We start from the raw sequence: 25,001 nt of genomic DNA on the forward strand, positions 1-25,001 counted from the left end.
CATCACCATGAGAGTGTCTGTCGCTGCTCACAGCGGCAAAAGAACATCTGAGTCCACCCCAGCCCCAGGCGGTGCCACAGCTGTGTTTGAAACCCTGTGCTCCGTTGAGGCCCTCTCCTCAGGCAACACTACCCGCCAACCTCCTGATGACCCCGCAGTGGCTCAAGCTATCAAACTGGAACATCATGTGTTTAATGACCTGTGTGAGGCATGGGAAAAGCGTACATCTGACCCCCACAGAGGTCTCTGTCCAGGCAGTCCCTTCGGACACCAGTGATATTGGCCTTGTGCCGACATTCCTTAGCCCCTCCGCGCCTGTCACTGTCCCCGTTATAGCAGACACAGGGTGCCAGTCCTGCCTTGCTGGTGAGTCAGTCCTGTTGAAGCTTGGGTTACAGTCCCGACATCTGATCCCCACTACAATAAAGATGTCTGCAGCAAACAGCTAGTCAATTAACATACTGGGAGCTATACCTCTCAGCATATCAGGCACCTCCCCAGCCGGTGAGCCATGCACTACTCATCAGCTTGTTTATATCACTCTGTCAACTGACAGATTCTTCCTATCTAAACAGGCCTGTGTCGTGCTCGGAATCATCCCCTCCAATTTTCCAACTGTTGGTGCGGCACACTCACTCATTACTCATACCAAGCCCACTTCACGTGATGCTACTGTACCACTCAATGAAAAACTCCCGTGTGATTGCCCTCAATGACAGGCTCCACCCCCATGCCCTACATCTCTTCCATTCCCTGCCACTGAGGAGAATCGCAATAGACTGGGGAAGTGGCTGCTGGACTACTATGCATCAAGCACATTCAATATCTGTCAACATCAGCCCCTCCCCATGATGTCAGGTCCCCCCATGCACCTCATGATAGATCCGGATGCAACACCAGTGGCCCATCATGCCCCCATCCCAGTCCCAATACATTGGCAGGAATAGGTCAAGGGGGGCCTTGACCAAGATGTCCGTCTAGGAATCATCAAACCTGTACCGGTGAGAACGCAGGCAACATGGTGTCATCAGATTGCTATGTGCCCAAAGAAATCAGGCAAACCCCGTCGCAGAGTCGACTTCCAGGCACTTAATCGCCGCACTACCAGAGAAACACACCACACTCAGTCGCCATTCCACCAGGCTCGCGCCATTCCACCAAACACTAGGAAAACAGTGTTCGATGCCTGGAATGGGTATCATAGTATCCCGCTACACGAGGAGGACAGGCACTTGACAATGTTTATAACGCCCTGGGGTTGATATCGATACCGCGTCGCCCCCCCAAGGCTACGTTGCCTCAGGCGATGCATACAGTGGGCACTTCGATGAATTCGTCACCCACATCCCTCATGAAGTGAAGATCATCGATGACACTCTGATGTGGCCGGATGATATCCATGGCAGCTTCTTCCAGGCTGTTGACTGGCTTGACACCTGTGGACGTAATGGCGTCATTCTGAACCCCTCCAAGTTCGAATTTGCCAAAGAGTCTGTCAAGTTTGCGAGCTTTCAAACTGACCCTACAACAGTGCGACCCTGCCATAAATGTATTGAGGCCATTCAGAACTTCCCAATCCCGAAAAACATTACGGACATGCGTAGCTGGTTCGGGTTGGTCAATAAGGTGTCATATGTCTTTCCAACTGCAGAGAGAATGCAGCCATTCTGCCAGTTCCTGAAACCGGGAATCAGGTTTGACTGGACCAAACAACATGAACATGCTGTTTGATGAAACTAAAGCCCTCATCTGTTGTGGCTGGCGTGCCTGGCTGGCTTTTGTCTGTCTTTTGGTTTTCCTTCCAGGTGGTGCGCATTTGGGACTGAGTGGCTGTGTAGCTGAGTTTATCAGGACCTCACCCTGATCACCTGAGGCTGATCACCTGCGGCTCGTCAGGACTCACAGCTGTGGTGCATCTACATGGATTGGAACATGGTGGCATTTAAGACTGGAGTACACAGTGTGTATTTGCCAGAGACTCGACCTTGTGACCAGACGGGTGAGATCGTCATCTCGAGAGCCAGCTCATCATCAGTGGATGCAGAGAACGTCCAGGTTTGATGCATGGTCTGTGAAAGAGGAGGGGGTGAGGTCTCACGCTCATCAGCACACTTCCTGAGGTACGTTAGATTTTGTGACTAACATTTATACAGTCAGTAAATGTGGTGTCCCTCACACCTTATTATACTGAGCTGTATGTAGTCGTTTAATCAGCTTCCACTGCAGTGGAGTTTTGTGAACAGGGTGTTCCATGCCTGCAGGGTGGGAAGCTGATTAGTAATTAAGCCAGGAAGTGTTTGCTGTTTGTACACCTTTGAGCGGTCTCACTGTGTGTGGAGTGTGGACTCACATGATGATTTCTTCTTTCACAGACTCGGTTTGTCGCGGCCACCTGGGGGGTGTCGGCGGGGTTCTTGGGTCCGAACTGGTTCTGGCTCTGGACCGTTTTGTGCTGCTGGGAGCGCACCGCAAATCCGCCACGCCAGACCGCGCACTTATTTGTTTGTATTTTTTCACATCACTGTTATGTTTATTAAACTCTGTTATCCTTTGTACCGTGCTCTGCTTATTTTATACTGGGTCCTTCAAACGCTGGTCGGTTCTCCGGGCTGCGTCCGACACATAACATCATCATCGAGATCAAAAAGGGTGTAGAAATCTTTGACAAATGTAAACCCACATGTCTGGCCACAGACTGGAGCAAGCACAGCTTAGGGTTTGGGCTCTTCCAAAAGCACTGCACATGCCCCTCACCGCGGGCATTCTGCTGCCCAGATGGATGGCAGATCACCCTAGTCGGCAGCAGATTTACTTCGGGTGCAGAGTCCAGGTATGCGCCTATTGAAGGGGAAGCATTAGCCGTCATGGACGCCCTGGACAAGGCCTGCCACTTTGTCATTGGTTGCCTCAAACTCATCATAGCCGTTGATCACAAACCCCTCCTTAAAGTACTAGGCGACAGGCGATTGGATGACATCCCAAATCCCTGCCTGTGAAACCTGAAGGAGAAGACCCTGCATTACTGCTTTCATTGTTCAGATCCCTGGAGCAGGCTGCTACAGATGCCCTGTCCAGACACCCGGTTGGGAGGCCATCACACTTGGAGCTACCTGACGACTTGTCTGCTTTGTGCATCACCAACCCTACCCCCAATGTCCTGGCTCAACTACGTTGTACCGACACGATGATCACTGAAGTATGCTCATATGACTCCACTGATAACACAGTGATCAAATCAGTCTCATGGGATGACGTCCACCTGGCCACCTCGAGTGATCCAACTATGGTGGAATTGCTGAACCTCATCGAGGATGGCTTCCCAGAGCTTAAGACATGCCTCCCCCCAGCACTCAGACCATACAATCAATATAGGAAATATATGAGCAGTTTTGACGGTGTCGCCCTCTACCATGACTGAGTCATCATCCCGGCGTCCCTGCACAATAGGGTGCTTGAGGCCCTCCACTCAGCCCATCAAGGTGTCACCCAGATGTGCTCCCAGGCAGAGTTGTCCTTCTTCTGGCCAGGTATGACCCCTGCTATCACAGAGCTACGAGAACGATGCACTGCCTGCAACTGCATGACCTTCTCAATCCAGTGACCCTCCCACACCCCCCTTACTGCCTGCATACCCGTTCCAATGTGTTGCAGCTGATTACTTCTCATACCAAGGCAGACACTTCCTTGTCATGGTTGATGGCAACAGCAACTGGCCAATCGTGGAGGAAAGTGCCAATGGAGCATCTGGCTTGATCACGGCCCTTCGTCGCATATTTGTCCCCTATGGAATTGCAGAAGAACTGTCATCTGATGATGGACCAGAGTTCATGGGCACTCTCGACAAAACGCTTCCTTAGTGACTGGCGCGTCTGACACCGCCTCTCCTCTGTGGCATTCCCTCACAGCAACTGTCGGGCAGAGGTGGGTGTCAAAACTATCAAATGCATGATAACTGACAATATAGTTGATGGGTCATTGAACACTGACAAATTTCAAGGAGCCATGTTACAATATCGTAATGCGCCAGACCGAGACACCCATCTCTCCCCAGCCTTTTCAGAAGACCCATAAGGGATTTCATTCTCATCCATCCAGGCAAATACCAACCCCACCCGGCATGGCGTTCAATGCTTGTAGCCACAGAGGAAGCACTGTGCAATCGCCACATGCGTGATGCTGAACACCTCTCTGAACACACCCACACATTACCCTCCTTAAAGGTCGGTGACCTTGTCCGCATCCAAAACCAAACCGGCCCTCACCCAACCAAGTGGGATAAGACCAGTATTGTCAGCGAAGTGCGACAGTTCAATCAGTACGTGATTCGGGTTGACGGATCGGGCCGTGTCACTCTGCATAATTGCCAGTTCCTTCGGTGATACACTTCAGTTGTTCAGAGAGATCACTTGATAATGGCCCTGGTCTGCCACTGATGGCCCAGTCTGACAAGACCCACGAAGCTCCGCCTGAGCAGGCGCCTCCCAGGCCACCTGCAACTCTGATACCGGCAATCACAGTGCCTGCCGATACTCCTCTTGCAGGCATGGTGGAGCCTACAACCCTGGATTGCTCATCAAGAATATCCACACCGCAGCCGCCAGGCCCTTCCCCGCCGCGGACTGATTGCGTCCAATCCATTGGATGCATGCCCTGAGCCCTCAGAGCTCTCCAGGACTTCAACTCACTGGGACTCAAGAAGGATGTACTCTCAACCACTGCTGCTGGGCGTCGTACCCGCCACGGCCTGAGCCCTCCCCCTTAGCTTATATGGAGGCCACTGTAATGCCCGGGGAGAGGGTAGTCTACCTTGTGACCCTTCTGAATCCTGTTCTGCCTGCCCCGCCCCCGTATATGGCCTGCCCCTTCATTGTCCATTGTCCTTTTTCATTTAAATTTGAGATACTTATTTTATGACTGCCAGTGATTGTGCTTCAAATATCAGTCTTTGTCATATCATTCCAAAGACTTGGGGGACATATAGGATTATAACTGTAGTACGTGTTACTGATAAGTATCTGGTGATGGGTCACTGTAATTACACTGTAATTACACGTCGTTCTGTGTTGTAACACCCATGTTTGTGTCTTGCAGAATAAACGTGTGAGCATTGCTCACTGGCAAGTTGAGTAAAGAGTTTGGCACTCATTTACATATGTTGCCATACTGTGTAAAAAATGGGAAAACAGAAATGGGTGTGGCTTATATCAGGAGATCTGGCACATTCCAATCATTGCAGTGATGTTATGACACTCCCTTGAGCTGGTTTGTGTCATCTCTGGAAATTTCAGATTGACAAATTAAATGGTATGAGCCACACCCACTTTTCAAATAAAGAAGCTAATAGGCCATGCCCCCACTGATCAATCATGATGTACTTTTTATGAGTGAGTGTTGTCCCAACATTACCCATGTCAAATTTTGCGCAATTTCATTTGTCCAATTTGAGATATAAACATTTTAGATTTATGAAACCCCCTCATGTCCAATCAAGACAATACGAATCTGACTACCTGCCTGCATCATTCAATCCTGAGACTTGTCTTGATTGGAGTTACCATTTTGAAGAAAGTCCCAATTTCCTGTGTTAGGTGTTTAGAACAGGATGTCCTTCTGTTAGTTCTCAGGAAGGATTAAGTCCATCAAGCTCATTTTTACAACTGAAAGATGGTAGGAATATAGAGTCTGTAGACTCTCTATATTCAAAGTTCACTTTCATTCAGAGTAACAGTCTGAGCTGTGTTACAAAAAGTCTGTTTTGCAGATTTTCCAAATTTGTGAAAAAACTTTCTTAGTGCAGATGGACATGGCCTATCTCATGACATTCAGAACATTTCCATATAAGGCACTTGATTGTACGATATACAGTTTGGGAGTTAGGGGTCAAAAATTAAATGTATTGCTATAGTGCCCCCTATAGGCAGATTTGTAAATTTTTTGTGTGTGTGTTTGAGTTAAGTGCAGAGTTTTGTACTAGACATGTAAATATCACCTCCCCAGCTTCTATGATCTAAGCTCCAGACTGCATTTAGTGGGGTAAAAAAATTGCAGTGAAAACAATAGGGTTCCTCAGCCCTGCTGGGACTGGGAAATGTCCTCACTGGGCTTGGACCCCTTAAAAAACTCTGATGTTAAAATTCCTTCACAGCTGCTCTGATGTGCATGAAACAACCCTGAGCAGAGCTAAGTTCATGTTCATGGTCTGGTATTAACACTTATATGTTGCTAAATGACTGATCTGTACATGTCCAAATATTTATGGTCCAGCAGTGCAAAAGTTACCTTTACGATGCTGATGGGCTTCCGTGACAGGTGGTAGGCAGTGTAGAAGAGGAAGGTCTGTAAGAGGATGAAGCCTCGATACCTAAAGGAAGAGTTTTTAAACACAGTTAGAAATGTTTTGTTGTCTGTATCTAAAAAGGGTTTCCAAAATAATTTTATGTACTAAACGATGCAGTAACATTTGTTTATAAAGTAATAAATGATGCAGTAACGTTTGTTAATGAAGTAACAAACAATGTAGTAATATTTGTTTATGGAGTAATAAATGATGCAGTAACATTTGTTTATAAAGTAATAAATGATGCAGTAACGTTTGTTAATGAAGTAACAAACAATGCAGTAATGTTTGTTTATGGAGTAATAAATGATGCAGTAACATTTGTTTATGGAGTAATAAATGATGCAGTAACATTTGTTAATGAAGTACTCAATGATGCAGTAACGTTTGTTAATGAAGTAACAAACGATGTAGTAATATTTGTTTATGGAGTAATAAATGATGCAGTAACATTTGTTTATAAAGTAATAAATTATGCAGTAACGTTTGTTAATGAAGTAGCAAACGATGTAGTAATGTTTGTTTATGGAGTAATAAATGATGCAGTAACATTTGTTTATAAAGTAATAAATGATGCAGTAACATTTGTTAATGAAGTAACAAACGATGTAGTAATGTTTGTTTATGGAGTAATAAATGATGCAGTAACATTTGTTTATAAAGTAATAAATGATGCAGTAATGTTTGTTAATGAAGTAACAAACGATGCAGTAATGTTTGTTTATGGAGTAATAAATGATGCAGTAACATTTGTTTATGGAGTAATAAATGATGCAGTAACGTTTGTTTATAAAGTAATAAATGATGCAGTAACGTTTGTTTATAAAGTAATAAATGATGCAGTAACGTTTGTTAATGAAGTAACAAACGATGTAGTAATATTTGTTTATGGAGTACTAAATGATGCAGTAACATTTGTTTATAAAGTAATAAATGATGCAGTAACATTTGTTAATGAAGTAGCAAATGATGTAGTAATATTTGTTTATGGAGTAATAAATGATGCAGTAACATTTGTTTATAAAGTAATAAATGATGCAGTAACGTTTGTTAATGAAGTAGCATACGATGTAGTAATATTTGTTTATGGAGTAATAAATGATGCAGTAACATTTGTTTATAAAGTAATAAATGATGCAGTAACGTTTGTTAATGAAGTAGCAAACGATGTATAGTAATATTTGTTTATGGAGTAATAAATGATGCAGTAACATTTGTTTATAAAGTAATAAATGATGCAGTAACATTTGTTTATAAAGTAATAAATGATGCAGTAACGTTTGTTAATGAAGTAGCAAACGATGTAGTAATGTTTATGGAGTAATAAATGATGCAGTAACATTTGTTTACAAAGTAATAAATGATGCAGTAACATCTGTTAATGAAGTAGCAAACGATGTAGTAATATTTCTTTATGGAGTAATAAATGATGCAGTAACATTTGTTTATAAAGTAATAAATGATGCAGTAACGTTTGTTAATGAAGTAGCAAACGATGTAGTGATATTTGTTTATGGAGTAATAAATGATGCAGTAACATTTGTTTATAAAGTAGTAAATGATGCAGTAACGTTTGTTAATGAAGTAGCAAACGATGTAGTAATATTTGTTTATGGAGCAATAAACGATGCAGTAACATTTGTTTATAAAGTAATAAATGATGCAGTAACGTTTGTTAATGAAGTAGCAAACGATGTAGTAATATTTGTTTATGGAGTAATAAATGATGCAGTAACATTTGTTTATAAAGTAATAAATGATGCAGTAATGTTTGTCAATGAAGAAACAAACGATGTAGTAATATTTGTTTATGGAGTAATAAATGATGCAGTAACGTTTGTTTATAAAGTAATAAATTATGCAGTAACGTTTGTTAATGAAGTAGCAAATGATGTAGTAATATTTGTTTATGGAGTAATAAATGATGCAGTAACATTTGTTTATAAAGTAATAAATGATGCAGTAACATTTGTTTATAAAGTAATAAATGATGCAGTGCAGTAACGTTTGTTAATGAAGTAGCAAATGATGTAGTAATATTTGTTTATGGAGTAATAAATGATGCAGTAACATTTGTTTATAAAGTAATAAATGATGCAGTAATGTTTGTCAATGAAGTAACAAATGATGTAGTAATATTTGTTTATGGAGTAATAAATGATGCAGTAACATTTGTTTATAAAGTAATAAATGATGCAGTAATGTTTGTTAATGAAGTAACAAACGATGTAGTAATATTTGTTTATGGAGTACTAAATGATGCAGTAACATTTGTTTATAAAGTAATAAATGATGCAGTAACGTTTGTTTATAAAGTAATAAATGATGTAGTAACATTTGTTAATGAAGTAGCAAATGATGTAGTAATATTTGTTTATGGAGTAATAAATGATGCAGTAACATTTGTTTATAAAGTCATAAATGATGCAGTAACATTTGTTTATAAAGTAATAAATGATGCAGTAACGTTTGTTTATAAAGTAATAAATGATGCAGTAATGTTTGTCAATGAAGTAACAAACGATGTAGTAATATTTGTTTATGGAGTAATAAATGATGCAGTAACGTTTGTTTATAAAGTAATAAATGATGCAGTAACGTTTGTCAATGAAGTAACAAACGATGTAGTAATATTTGTTTATGGAGTAATAAATGATGCAGTAACATTTGTTTATAAAGTAATAAATGATGCAGTAACGTTTGTTAATGAAGTAGCATACGATGTAGTAATATTTGTTTATGGAGTAATAAATGATGCAGTAACATTTGTTTATAAAGTAATAAATGATGCAGTAATGTTTGTTAATGAAGTAGCAAACGATGTAGTAATATTTGTTTATGGAGTAATAAATGATGCAGTAACATTTGTTTATAAAGTAATAAATGATGCAGTAACGTTTGTTAATGAAGTAGCAAATGATGTAGTAATATTTGTTTATGGAGTAATAAATGATGCAGTAACATTTGTTTATAAAGTAATAAATGATGCAGTAACGTTTGTTAATGAAGTAGCAAACGATGTAGTAATATTTGTTTATGGAGTGATAAATAATGATGCAGTAACATTTGTTTATAAAGTAATAAATGATGCAGTAACGTTTGTTAATGAAGTAGCAAACGATGTAGTAATATTTGTTTATGGAGTAATAAATGATGCAGTAACATTTGTTTATAAAGTAATAAATGATGCAGTAACGTTTGTTAATGAAGTAGCAAACGATGTAGTAATATTTGTTTATGGAGCAATAAATGATGCAGTAACATTTGTTTATAAAGTAATAAATGATGCAGTAACGTTTGTTAATGAAGTAGCAAACGATGTAGTAATATTTGTTTATGGAGTAATAAATGATGCAGTAACATTTGTTTATAAAGTAATAAATGATACAGTAACGTTTGTTAATGAAGTAGCAAATGATGCAGTAACATTTGTTTATAAAGTAATAAATGATGCAGTAACATTTGTTTATAAAGTAATAAATGATGCAGTAACGTTTGTTAATGAAGTAACAAACGATGTAGTAATATTTGTTTATGGAGTACTAAATGATGCAGTAACATCTGTTTATAAAGTAATAAATGATGCAGTAACGTTTGTTTATAAAGTAATAAATGATGCAGTAACGTTTGTTAATGAAGTAGCAAATGATGTAGTAATATTTGTTTATGGAGTAATAAATGATGCAGTAACATTTGTTTATAAAGTCATAAATGATGCAGTAACATTTGTTTATAAAGTAATAAATGATGCAGTAACATTTGTTAATGAAGTAGCAAACGATGTAGTAATATTTGTTTATGGAGTAATAAATGATGCAGTAACATTTGTTTATAAAGTAATAAATGATACAGTAACGTTTGTTAATGAAGTAGCAAATGATGCAGTAACATTTGTTTATAAAGTAATAAATGATGCAGTAACATTTGTTTATAAAGTAATAAATGATGCAGTAACGTTTGTTAATGAAGTAACAAACGATGTAGTAATATTTGTTTATGGAGTACTAAATGATGCAGTAACATTTGTTTATAAAGTAATAAATGATGCAGTAACATTTGTTTATAAAGTAATAAATGATGCAGTAACGTTTGTTAATGAAGTAGCAAATGATGTAGTAATATTTGTTTATGGAGTAATAAATGATGCAGTAACATTTGTTTATAAAGTAATAAATGATGCAGTAACGTTTGTTAATGAAGTAGCAAATGATGTAGTAATATTTGTTTATGGAGTAATAAATGATGCAGTAACATTTGTTTATAAAGTAATAAATGATGCAGTAACGTTTGTCAATGAAGTAACAAACGATGTAGTAATATTTGTTTATGGAGTAATAAATGATGCAGTAACATTTGTTTATAAAGTAATAAATGATGCAGTAACGTTTGTTAATGAAGTAATAAGAGCAAAGCGCCGCACAGCAGCAGGAAGCTCCCTCATGGTACAGGGAGTCCCAAAGAGGAAGTGCCAAATTGTGAGTCCACAGTGAAGCAGGAAATCACACTGTCACGAGCGCCACTAGCTTAGCTTATGACAAGCTAAAAGTGGACGCTCTCGTTTTGGCCAAACAACTTTCCACAGTTCCTGGGTATTCTCTTGGGTATTCTGTGTTAGTGTGCGCCCGCGGCTGACGTGCTCGATGAATTCCTGCGCAAAAAGTAGTTCCCAGATAATTGTGATATATTCCTGTGAGATAATAAGGATATCTCATCTCAATTAATTCTAAAATTTACCAGTAATGAAATGATAAAGAGAACTGAAGTTTTAAGAGTAACCATAATAAATATTTAAGAAACTTAAAAGTTTAAGAAGCACTGTAAACATCGACACGATGGAGTTTGATGCGGAAGAGTTCAGAAAGGATACAAATGTTCTGATGACCATTTACAGTTGGTGATGAAAGACTTGGGTGTTAACTTGGTGTTAAAGCAGACCTGGGCAAACTGCGGCCCGGGGGCCATATGCGGCCCTTTGCATGTCTCTGTCCGGCCCTCATGAGGTCTGTGATTATTATTACGTATATTAAAAATGTCAAGCTTGTGTGTTGCAAGTTATTAGAGAGGTTTATTTAGGTATATTTAAATATGTACATATTATTACAATAATAAAAATTACCTATAAAATCTAATAAATAGGTAATTTTTTGTAAAATTTGTAATGGGAGACAGCTGAGTTATCGATGGTGTGGCCCTCGGACATAATTCAGGTTCCCTATGTGGCCCCTTGTAAAAATTAATTGCCCACCCCTGTGTTAAAGTAAGAACAAGAAGCTGCACTGAAAGAGATCAATCTGGGACAAAGAGACACATTCTGTGTGTTGTCGCTCCAACGAGAGCGGCACGCTGAGCGGGGTGACAGGAAATGTCAAATGTTGAACACTTCCTGGCATGAGTGTAGCTGGGTTGCACTGGACTCCCCTGAAAACTGACGGGACACCCCAGGTGACACGCAGATGACTGACATGTCACAGCACTGCACATCTGGTTGAAAAGAGCCGTTTTGAAATCAGTGACACATACTAACTGCTAGGTCCCTCCTGTACAGTTGGTGGCGCTGTCTTCCACAAAAAAGTTCTAATCCACCTTCTTACAAGAAGAAAAATGAGCCAGTTTTGAATTTGAACATATCATCTGAACCACAGACTCTGAGTTATATTGGTGAGTAAACAGTAAACATTAAAACTCAAACTGATAGCAAATCTCTACAACTTGATATAAATTTAATTCAAAATATACAAGACAGCTTCCTGACAGAGTGGTGCTGAGGAGGTTTTTCTTAAAAAGAAGACCTAAAAGTTTAGCTAATGTGGCCATATCCGGTTGTTAAGCGCTGACGTAACGCATCACATGATAAATCTGTTTCTGGGTCCAAAGACCTGCAAGTTTACAATTAAAGTTCCATCTGTATGATCCTTTTAAGGATCTACAGTTTAAGTTTAGTCTGTGTTTACAGTGTGTGCAGACCACCGTCCCTCCGTTATTCATCTGTTTCTAAGGTAAGAACACTTAATAACACTTTTTTCTTTTACTTTACAGATTTTATTAGGCACAGGTAATTTAGAGGGATTTGGGGATGTTTTATAAGGCTGGAACGGATTAAAATAATTTTAGCTATTTTCAATGAGGGAAATTTGTTTGAAATATGAGCAGATTGTCTTACAAGCTTGGTCACGAACAAATTAAACTCGTGAATCAAGGTTCCACTGTACTACTAAAATGTAATTTTTTTATGCTTTTCATCATGTTAATAACAGACTGCAGCCATGAGACCCTGAAAACTTGCTAAAACAAATATTGCAGATGACCTGTGTCTGCTACGTTTAACCTGCGTGGAGTTTAATAAACGCAAACCGAATTTCAGACATCTTCTATATGTTACTGTGGAACAAAGAGGACAATAAATGTTAAAGTGCAAACTTCACTTTCCCCCAAACGACGTGAACAGGAAGTGATCGCAGCTCACAGCGACTCCCATTGAAAATAACGGAGAAACAACCTGAGCTTCTGGCATTTTTACATAAAACAAACGTAATAACAACATCTAAAAACCCAGGTAATATATCCAGGAGAGTTTTAGGCACAATATACAAAGAGTTTTATTGTTGTGGTTTGCCCTGGTCTGCTGGCCTCTGTCTTTTTTATGTTTTCAGGTGAAGCTGAGGTGGAGCTGCTGGTGACTTGCCTGGGTGCTTTTCGCTGTGTGACGTCAGGGCTCTGCTCCCCACTGCCAGAGGGCACATGGGCGCCGGCCCATCTGTCAAGACGGCACATGGAATTGTCAGAGCGGCGTCTCACAGCTGAGCTGGATCTACACTGACTGGGTGTTCACAGCTGACACTCATCAGCACTCCTGATTTAACCCCAAACCTGTCATGGGTTCGGGGCCAGAATCTTTCCTGAGACCACCAGAAGAACCTCCGCGTGTCTCCTGGTTGGACCTGGGTTGCTATGGGTTCCCAGCTGTGCCAAGCCATCGCACCCAGCCGGTAACGCCAGCTTTTGTTTTTCTTATAGTGTATTTTGTTTGGCGTTCCGCCACCACATTGGAGCTAATGTCCCCTTTCTGTTTTCCTGATGCAAGCCTCTGAGCTTCTAGATCTTTTGTTTACCTGTGGAGTTTTTGGACTGAAATCTCTGCTTTTGTTGCAACTCCACCTCTGTGGGCTCTCATGTTCACAACAGTAACTCTGTGTTTTTCACTGGCGCCTTCAGGTGCACTCTGTAACCCGCCGTATTTTTCCCTCTCGAGTTTCCAGACTCTGTTACATGTCGTGTTTTTCATTCCCAAGTTCTAATTATTGCCGTTATCAATCGTTTCTTTTCCTGCAGTGTGAGCCTCGGCTCTTAATTCATACATAAGTCATGTAAAACGGTTCATACGGTTTTTCCATGTCACGCTTTTGTTTCTGGCTTTAACGTGGACATTCTGTAGTTCTGTCACGTGTGTAATCACATGCAGCTGTTAATTATCTGAGTCATTCATCTCCGCGCTGCGTAGTGTTCAGCAGATATGCTGCGTGGACTTCGTTCCTCTTTCTGGAGTTCTGTGAACATCAATGTTTAATCTGTAGTTTGGGTTGGTGCTGTTCTGGTCCAGTGTGCAGTCATTCTGTTATTCCACAGGTTGAACCGTTCAGTTACAGTATGATGTAATCTGCTGACAGGCAGAGTGATCTACATGCAGCCACTAAGCTCTGAGTTTATGTAACTGTGGTTCTCTGAGTGCAGTTTCCCAGAGAATGTGAGCTGCCAAATTGCTGCATGTATTTAAGCCTGGAACTTGGAGCTGTCAGCTGACTGTCAGTCTGCCACATGTGCCCACCTTCAGGGTGTGTCATGTCAAACTAAGTTCTTGAATGAACAAAGACTGTGATAAGAACTGGACTCCTGAATGAACTGAACCTCTGAACTATTTACTTTTGGATTTATTTTCGTTTCCAGATGTGTGCCCATATGCACTCCATGATCTCACCTGCCCTCTCACTTTCCCCCCCACAGTCCCAGCAGCGCCACAGGCTCACTTCCCTGGTTCCTGGCCCGGTCCTGTCTGTCTCGTCCATCCAGTCCTTGTGGTCCATCCTCCTTTGTTCTTCCACGGCGCAGTTCCTTGTTAGGTTCAATAAACGTTTGGTTAACTCCTTCTGTGTCTGCCTTACTGCTCCTGCTCTTGGGTCTAACACGCAACCTGGTCCCAGACCATAACATTTATGTTGCGATGTTAATGCTGTTGTCCATGTGCAGCGGTTTAAGTGCAGCACGATCAGAGCGTCTCAGTGCAGTTCTCAGTGTTAATGACAGCGCGCCTTTTTGTTTGGAGCCGGAAGTTGAAAATCACATGATGCATTACGTCACACTTAACAACCAGATTGTAGGGGCCTACTGTGAAGTAGCTGAAAAGTTAGAATATAAATTCACATCAACAGAAAAGAAAATGCTTAAAGCGGTAGCGTGTTAAGAGGGCTGTAGTTGGGGGGTCTGAAGCTGAAGATCTTTAGCCATGCACATGCTCCCCAAAAAAAGTTTGAAGGACCTAAATTACATGGTGAGGACTCTTCCAGGCATTTGAAATGCAAATAAAGGAAATGATTGGAATGGCAGCGATTAAGAGGGCCATATTTGCAAAAGATTTTTGCTATACTTACGCTCCCAGCATATTTCCTCAAAATAAAGTGTGACGGACCTAAATGAGATGCAGAGGACACTAATACCAGGCATGTGACAATGCAAATAAAGAAAATGCTTAAAGTGGCAGGGGGTTAAGAGACCCGTCGTTGGGGGGGTCTGGGAGGTGAAGCTCCCCAGAAGCTGAAGATTTTTAGCCATGCTAATGCTATCCAGAAGCATTTACTGGAAAAAAAAGTCTGAATGATGGTGAGATGCATTTGTTAATGACGGCATAAACGATGCAGTAACATTTGTGAATGAAGTAATAAACGATGACTGACTGTGTGTCCTGGACTAAGACATGAAGTGGACACAGCTGCACTGACTGTGTGTCCTGTAGCAGGACATGAAGTGGATATCAAATAAAAAATAAACGAATAAACCATCATCAAACAAAAAACAAACACTGAAAAAACTGTCATCAAACGAAAAACAAACCCTGAATAAACCAGTATCAAACATAAAATAAACCATTATCAAACAAAAAGCAAACCCTGAATAAACCATCATCAAACATGAAACAAACCCTGTATAAACCATCGTCAAACAAAAAACAAACCCTGAATAAACCATCATCAAACAAAAAACAAACCCTGTATAAACCATCAAACAAACACAAACCCTGAATAAATAAACCATCAATCAAAAAACAAACCCTGTATAAACCATCATCAAACAAAAAACAAACCCCGAATAAACCAGTATCAAACATGAAACAAACCCTGTATAAACCATTATCAAACAAAAAGCAAACCCTGTATAAACCATTATCAAACAAAAAGCAAACCCTGAATAAACCATTGTCAAACAAAAAACAAACCTTGAACAAACCATCATCAAACAAAAAAGAAACCCTGTATAAACCATTATCAAACAAAAACAAACCCTGAATAAACCAGTATCAAACATAAAACAAACCCTGTATAAACCATTATCAAACAAAAAGCAAACTCTGAATAAACCATTGTCAAACAAAAAGCAAACCCTGAAGAAATCATCATCAAACAAAAAACAAACCCTGAATAAACCATCATCAAACAAAAAAGAAACCCTGAACAAACCATTGTCAAACAAAAAACAAACCCTGAATAAACCATTATCAAACAAAAACAAAACCCTGAACAAACCATCGTCAAACAAAAAACAAACCCTGAATAAACCATTATCAAACAAAAACAAAACCCTGAATAAACTGTTGTCAAACAAAAACAAACCCCAAATAAACTCTGATCAAGCAAAAAAAAAAACAAACAAAAAAAAACTCTGAATAAACCCTCAAACAAAAAATAAACTGAAGAAACCGTCATCAAATAAAAAATAAACCCTGAATAAACCATAAAAAACAAACCCTGAATAAACCGTTATCAAACAAAAACCAAACCCTGAATAAACCGTTGTCAAACAAAAAACAAACTGAATAAACCATTAAAAAAAACCCTGAATAAACCATCATCAAACAAAAACCAAACTGAATAAAATGTCATCAAACAAAAACTCAAACTGAATAAATTGTGGTCAAACAAAAAACAAACCCTGACGAACCCGTCATCAATTAAAAAAACAAACAAACCCTGAATAAACCATTATCAAACAAACAAAAAACAAACACTGAATAAACTGTCAAACAAAAAACAAACACTGAATAAACCATAAAAACAAACCCCGTATAAACCATTATCAAACAAAAACCAAACCCTGAAATGTTTGTTTTTTTGTTTGACAAAAAACCAACCACTGAACAAACTGTTGTCAAAAAAAACAAAACCTGAATAAACCATTTTCAAACAAAAAACAAACTGAACTAGGACTGCAATCAGTCATATACAGGCCCTTGTGCCGCACGACCGTCCCAGGCCAGTGCATCCCCTTGTGACTAGATGTGGGCAGGTGCATACAAGGGCGGACCCTCATCACACAGTTCAAGTTTCACGCAAATCAGACAATGCATGAAGGAGTTGTGAGAAGTTGATTGTTCAGCCATTAGGGGGCACTACGTGCACAAACAGATGGGCCAGGTGTGTTCAGGGGCCAACCCTCATTACACATGTTAAGTTTCAAGTCAATCAGGTAATGCGTGAACGAGTTATGACAAGTTGATGGTTCATCCACTGGGGGCGCTCAGAGCACAAAGAAAGGGGCCAGGTGTGTTCAGGGGCCAACCCTCATCACACATGTGAAATTTCAAGTCAATTAGGTAAAGCATGAAGGAGTTATCATGAAGGAGTTATCATGATGTTCCATGGCAAAGGTTCAAAATGGCGGCGCCATAGCGGCCACACCCTTTGTCGTAGAAAAAAGCTTTCGATAACTTTTGATCCGTATAGTCTCTGAAAGATCTGAAAGAAATTTGAAGTGCATTGGACAAAATCCCGAGGAGGAGTTTCCGTGTGGAAATCGCGCCAAAATGACACAAAAATTCAAAATGGCAGACTTCCTGTTTGGAGTAGACCAATGGTGCAAGAGACTTTTTTGTACGTCTATGCAAGTCACACATGTGAACTAGGGTGCATCAAATTTGAATGGGAAATTTTAATTTCACAATATCAATTTGGCTGGCATTCCATGTTGTTCCGGTTAACATAAAACTGACTTTTGCAAAGCTTGGAGGAATTCCATTGAGATTTAGGGGTGCCACCTAGCACATGAACTTTTGTGAAATTTCAAAAAATGTGCAATTTTTAGTCTAATTGCCAAAAGGTTTACCTGGAAATGTTGAATACAGTGAACGTTTATACAGTAACATGTTCTATAGGGTTATCAAGGTAAAAGTTGTTTGCCCTTTGGGCAACTTGGGCATTTCTCAGAATTCAACTTTCAAGATTCTCCATTCATTTGTCCCATAGACAAAATGAATAGAGGTCAATGGGACATGTTCACGTGGCCTTTCCCTGAGTTTTGTGCAGCAGTGATGGATGTCGGACACACATATAAAGTTTAATTGACTTTATTGTTAAACACAAGGGGCAATACTGGACACCACCTACATTGTGCACCCTACACTGGGACAGCAAGTTAACACCGACACTCAGCAATGTGCACCAGTTGGAGGAGCGTCTTACAGTGGTGGTTGGAGATGCAGAGCAGCTGAAACTGCTTGGTGTCCTGGCATATAAGAAGCAAAGCAATGAGGTATGTGGAGTGATTATTGCCCAGTTGACATGCAAGTTGCTGCAGGACTGGTGCTGCACTGACCAGGCTGTCAACATAGCATCTGACACCACTGCATCAAACACCGGCCATCTTACAGCAGCCTGCATTGCCATACAGTTCTCACTGGGCTGACCACTACTTTGGTCTAAGTGCCAGCACCACACTGGTGAGGTCCTCCTGAAGCAGGTTTTCACAGACCTGAAGGTGGCGTCATCACGCTCACCAGAGGTTACCTTGTTCACACTTCTGAGAGAGAAATGGAACCTGTTACCACAAGAATCCAGCAGCCAATGGTCCTGCTACATTCCTGGCAACACCGAGCAACCAATCCTGGGATAGTTACGTGCTGAACTTGTCAGGTGCACAAAAGAAGTGACTGACCACAAGCGAGGTAACTACCATGAGTTTGTGCAGCTGTGTCTTGTGTTTCTGGATGCAGATGGTGAAAAGCAGACTGCAGTGACCTTCCAAAGACTGGGAGTGTTCCACAAGGCATGATGGATGGCCAAGCTGCTCTATACTCTGGCTTGGATGGAGCAGCATATCACATTAATTCCCCAGGGCACATTCACCACACGGCAGCAGGTGCCGAAGATTCTGGCATTTACCATTTTCATTACACACATGTATGCAAAGTGGTGGTTGACCTGCGAGAAACCTGTAGATGCTGCCTGGAATGACCTGACACTCTACCACCACCTGGAGGCATACAAGGCTGTAGATGAGAGTATTGCAGCATCAGTGATGAAGGCACTGGAGAGGCATCGCTGGTACCTGACAGGTGAGATGCTACCCTGGCTCTCTTCAGTAGCAAGGTGCCCAAAGATGACAAGTGTGCAATTGCCAATGCGATCTAGGAGCACAAGCCCGCTGACCTCCCCATGCACATCCCTGAGCAAGCTTTGGCAAGCCAAAGTTCCCCACCCTCTTGCCAATCACCAAATTGGGTGACCTCGCCAATAAGGATTGCTGGCTTGGGATGCACCAGCTGCACATTGATCCAGAATTTGTCTCTTGATGTGAAGGAATGGGCGACCAATGCTGTGTTCAAAAAAAGTGTGGTCAATGTATGTGCAATGAACATGGTTAATACTGTGCCGAACATGGCATCATGCTCATGTCCGACTTCGTCGCAGTGGCCAGAAAGGAGCAGCACCCGCAGAATGTGCTGCAGGCAGTTGAAGATGACTGCATCCAACAGCCAAACCTTCGCCGCTGCAAACACAAGCTAATCCCTGAATAGGACAGTTACTCTGGGGTGGCGAGTGGGGAGACACATCTGGGGGCAGACGCATTGGCTAGGTTCAGAGTTCAGGTTCCATTTCTCCCTTTCACCAGGGAGAAAGAAAGAGGAACTATTAACTAACTTTTAACTATTAGAGAAAAAATTACTCATAACCATCCCAAAGACGTATCGTTATCTTTGCCTGCTTTCAGTGATGCTGGTATTTGGTTAGACTCTTTCTCTCCGATTGTTCTGTCTGAGTTATTTTCATTAGTTACTTCATCCAAACCATCAACATGTCTATTAGACCCCATTCCTACCAGGCTGCTCAAGGAAGCCCTACCATTAATTAATGCTTCGATCTTAAATATGATCAATCTATCTTTGTTAGTTGGCTATGTACCACAGGCTTTTAAGGTGGCAGTAATTAAACCATTACTTAAAAAGCCATCACTTGACCCAGCTATCTTAGCTAATTATAGGCCAATCTCCAACCTTCCTTTTCTCTCAAAAATTCTTGAAAGGGTAGTTGTAAAACAGCTAACTGATCATCTGCAGAGGAATGGTCTATTTGAAGAGTTTCAGTCAGGTTTTAGAATTCATCATAGTACAGAAACAGCATTAGTGAAGGTTACAAATGATCTTCTTATGGCCTCGGACAGTGGACTCATCTCTGTGCTTGTTCTGTTAGACCTCAGTGCTGCTTTTGATACTGTTGACCATAAAATTTTATTACAGAGATTAGAGCATGCCATAGGTATTAAAGGCACTGCGCTGCGGTGGTTTGAATCATATTTGTCTAATAGATTACAATTTGTTCATGTAAATGGGGAATCTTCTTCACAGACTAAAGTTAATTATGGAGTTCCACAAGGTTCTGTGCTAGGACCAATTTTATTCACTTTATACATGCTTCCCTTAGGCAGTATTATTAGACGGTATTGCTTAAATTTTCATTGTTACGCAGATGATACCCAGCTTTATCTATCCATGAAGCCAGAGGACACACACCAATTAGCTAAACTGCAGGATTGTCTTACAGACATAAAGACATGGATGACCTCTAATTTCCTGCTTTTAAACTCAGATAAAACTGAAGTTATTGTACTTGGCCCCACAAATCTTAGAAACATGGTGTCTAACCAGATCCTTACTCTGGATGGCATTACCCTGACCTCTAGTAATACTGTGAGAAATCTTGGAGTCATTTTTGATCAGGATATGTCATTCAAAGCGCATATTAAACAAATATGTAAGACTGCTTTTTTGCATTTACGCAATATCTCTAAAATCAGAAAGGTCTTGTCTCAGAGTGATGCTGAAAAACTAATTCATGCATTTATTTCCTCTAGGCTGGACTATTGTAATTCATTATTATCAGGTTGTCCTAAAAGGTCCCTAAAAAGCCTTCAGTTAATTCAAAATGCTGCAGCTAGAGTACTAACGGGGACTAGAAGGAGAGAGCATATCTCACCCATATTGGCCTCTCTTCATTGGCTTCCTGTTAATTCTAGAATAGAATTTAAAATTCTTCTTCTTACTTATAAGGTTTTGAATAATCAGGTCCCATCTTATCTTAGGGACCTCATAGTACCATATCACCCCAATAGAGCGCTTCGCTCTCAGACTGCAGGCTTACTTGTAGTTCCTAGGGTTTGTAAGAGTAGAATGGGAGGCAGAGCCTTCAGCTTTCAGGCTCCTCTCCTGTGGAACCAGCTCCCAATTCAGATCAGGGAGACAAACACCCTCTCTACTTTTAAGATTAGGCTTAAAACTTTCCTTTTTGCTAAAGCTTATAGTTAGGGCTGGATCAGGTGACCCTGAACCATCCCTTAGTTATGCTGCTATAGACTTAGACTGCTGGGGGGTTCCCATGATGCACTGTTTCTTTCTCTTTTTGCTCTGTATGCACCACTCTGCATTTAATCATTAGTGATCGATCTCTGCTCCCCTCCACAGCATGTCTTTTTCCTGGTTCTCTCCCTCAGCCCCAACCAGTCCCAGCAGAAGACTGCCCCTCCCTGAGCCTGGTTCTGCTGGAGGTTTCTTCCTGTTAAAAGGGAGTTTTTCCTTCCCACTGTAGCCAAGTGCTTGCTCACAGGGGGTCGTTTTGACCGTTGGGGTTTTACATCATTATTGTATGGCCTTGCCTTACAATATAAAGCGCCTTGGGGCAACTGTTTGTTGTGATTTGGCGCTATATATAAAAAAAAAAATTGATTGATTGAATTGAATTGGTGATGTCAGTTGAGCGGGCTCTGGCACAGACTGAGCAATTACGTTTGAAGTTTAGTTAGTGTCAGCTCTTACCATTAAGCCCCCGTTAGTTGCCACTGAGTTAGCCACCAGAGAGGGTTTGTTCTTTTCAGTGTGTCAGTATCGCCCCTTGTGTCCGACATCCATCACTGCTGCACAAAACCCAGGGTAAGGCCACGTGAACATGTCCCACTGACCTCCATTCATTTTGTTTATAGGACAAATGAATGGAGTTGAATTCTGAGAAATGCCCAAGTTGCACAAAGGGCAAGCAAACAACTTTTACTTTGATAAACCTATAAAACATGTTACTGTATAAAAGTTCACTGTACTCATTTCCAGATCAACCTTTTGGCAATTAGACTAAAAAAATGCACATTTTTCGAAATTTCACAAAAGTTCATGTGTTAGGTGGCACCCCAAAATCTCAATGGAATTCCCCAAAACTTTGCAAAAGTCAGTATTCATTGGAACAAAATGCAATGCCAGCCAAATTGATATTTTGAAATATTCAAATTTGATGCACCCTAATGTGTACCAATTTTCATCTCCCTACTCCAAAAAAACCCCAATGGGGAGGGGTTTTTGAAAGTTTCAAGGGGGCGCTATTGAGGCATTTTGCCCCACCCATGGGCGACACCCCTATGAATTGTAAAAGGTTGTCGTGCTTGACCTGTGTAGGCCTCTACTGGTGGTTGGCTCTCACTGCGGTATTGTATCACTTCCTGTTCCGGAGCACAGCGGTGTTTTTCTGTATCTGTTAGCTGTTTAATCTGCGCAGTTAGATTGATCTAGTTATCTAGATTACGATTTGTTTCCCAGTGTAATCTTTACGTGCCTTAACTAAAGCACTCCTTCTGCTGAATCACCTCTAAATTATTTACACATTATTCACTTTGCGTGTTTTTAGGAATCCGCTAGCTTAGCGTAGCTACTAGCTCTTAGCCGGTTTAGCATGGCGGCTTCTCCTGTCTCTCCCGCACTTTTCTGCTCTGGGTGTGAAATGTTTAGTTATTCCTCGGCCTCCTTTAGCAGTAACGGTACTTGTAATAAGTGTAGCTTATTCGTAGCTTTGGAGGCCAGGCTGGGCGAATTGGAGACTCGGCTCCGCACCGTGGAAAATTCTACAGCTAGCCAGGCCCCTGTAGTCGGTGCGGACCAAGGTAGCTTAGCCGCCGTTAGTTACCCCCTGGCAGATCCCGAGCAGCCGGGAAAGCAGGCTGACTGGGTGACTGTAAGGAGGAAGCGTAGCCCTAAACAGAAGCCCCGTGTACACCGCCAACCCGTTCACATCTCTAACCGTTTTTCCCCACTCGACAACACACCCGCCGAGGATCAAACTCTGGTTATTGGCGACTCTGTTTTGAGAAATGTGAAGTTAGCGACACCAGCAACCATAGTCAATTGTCTTCCGGGGGCCAGAGCAGGCGACACTGAAGGAAATTTGAAACTGCTGGCTAAGGCTAAGCGTAAATTTGGTAAGATTGTAATTCACGTCGGCAGTAATGACACTCGGTTACGCCAATCGGAGGTCACTAAAATTAACATTAAATCGGTGTGTAACTTTGCAAAAACAATGTCGGACTCTGTAGTTTTCTCTGGGCCCCTCCCCAATCAGACCGGGAGTGACATGTTTAGCCGCATGTTCTCCTTGAATTGCTGGCTGTCTGAGTGGTGTCCAAAAAATGAGGTGGGCTTCATAGATAATTGGCAAAACTTCTGGGGAAAACCTGGTCTTGTTAGGAGAGACGGCATCCATCCCACTTTGGATGGAGCAGCTCTCATTTCTAGAAATCTGGCCAATTTTCTTAAATCCTCCAAACCGTGACTATCCAGGGTTGGGACCAGGAAGCAGAGTTGTAATCTTACACACCTCTCTGCAGCTTCTCTCCCCCTGCCATCCCCTCATTACCCCATCCCCGTAGAGACGGTGCCTGCTCCCAGACTACCAATAACCAGCAAAAATCTATTTAAGCATAAAAATTCAAAAAGAAAAAATAATATAGCACCTTCAACTGCACCACAGACTAAAACAGTTAAATGTGGTCTATTAAACATTAGGTCTCTCTCTTCTAAGTCCCTGTTGGTAAATGATATAATAATTGATCAACATATTGATTTATTCTGCCTTACAGAAACCTGGTTACAGCAGGATGAATATGTTAGTTTAAATGAGTCAACACCCCCGAGTCACACTAACTGTCAGAATGCTCGTAGCACGGGCCGGGGCGGAGGATTAGCAGCAATCTTCCATTCCAGCTTATTAATTAATCAAAAACCCAGACAGAGCTTTAATTCATTTGAAAGCTTGTCTCTTAGTCTTGTACATCCAAATTGGAAGTCCCAAAAACCAGTTTTATTTGTTATTATCTATCGTCCACCTGGTCGTTACTGTGAGTTTCTCTGTGAATTTTCAGACCTTTTGTCTGACTTAGTGCTTAGCTCAGATAAGATAATTATAGTGGGCGATTTTAACATCCACACAGATGCTGAGAATGACAGCCTCAACACTGCATTTAATCTATTATTAGACTCTATTGGCTTTGCTCAAAAAGTAAATGAGTCCACCCACCACTTTAATCATATCTTAGATCTTGTTCTGACTTATGGTATGGAAATAGAAGACTTAACAGTATTCCCTGAAAACTCGCTTTTGTCTGATCATTTCTTAATAACATTTACATTTACTCTGATGGACTACCCAGCAGTGGGGAATAAGTTTCATTACACTAGAAGTCTTTCAGAAAGCGCTGTAACTAGGTTTAAGGATATGATTCCTTCTTTATGTTCTCTAATGCCATATACCAACACAGAGCAGAGTAGTTACCTAAACTCTGTAAGGGAGATAGAGTATCTCGTCAATAGTTTTACATCCTTGGACAACTTTGGATGCTGTAGCTCCTCTGAAAAAGAGAGCTTTAAATCAGAAGTGTCTGACTCCGTGGTATAACTCACAAACTCGTAGCTTAAAGCAGATAACCCGTAAGTTGGAGAGGAAATGGCGTCTCACTAATTTAGAAGATCTTCACTTAGCCTGGAAAGAGTCTGTTGCGCTATAAAAAAGCCCTCCGTAAAGCTAGGACATCTTTCTACTCATCACTAATTGAAGAAAATAAGAACAACCCCAGGTTTCTTTTCAGCACTGTAGCCAGGCTGACAAAGAGTCAGAGCTCTATTGAGCTGAATATTCCATTAACTTTAACTAGTAATGACTTCATGACTTTCTTCTGCTAACAAAATTTTAATTATTAGAGAAAAAATTACTCATAACCATCCCAAAGACGTATCGTTATCTTTGGCTGCTTTCAGTGATGCCGGTATTTGGTTAGACTCTTTCTCTCCGATTGTTCTGTCTGAGTTATTTTCATT

At 40.9% G+C, this 25,001-nt stretch overlaps 1 protein-coding gene across 1 annotated transcript in view; it reads right to left on the reverse strand.

The window, feature by feature from the left end:
* The window catches only part of LOC117516645 (glucose-6-phosphate exchanger SLC37A2-like), a gene marked incomplete at its 3' end in the record, with an annotated part of 99,497 nt that overhangs the window by 41,428 nt on the left and 33,068 nt on the right, over nt 1-25,001 (reverse strand). Inside the window, exon 2 of the mRNA XM_034177474.1 lies at nt 6,280-6,361. Within this exon, the coding sequence (XP_034033365.1) occupies nt 6,280-6,361 (82 nt within the window). The remainder of the gene's footprint in view (nt 1-6,279; nt 6,362-25,001) is intronic.

Source organism: Thalassophryne amazonica, chromosome 9 (genome assembly GCF_902500255.1).
Source record: "Thalassophryne amazonica chromosome 9, fThaAma1.1, whole genome shotgun sequence".
NCBI lineage: Eukaryota > Metazoa > Chordata > Actinopteri > Batrachoidiformes > Batrachoididae > Thalassophryne > Thalassophryne amazonica.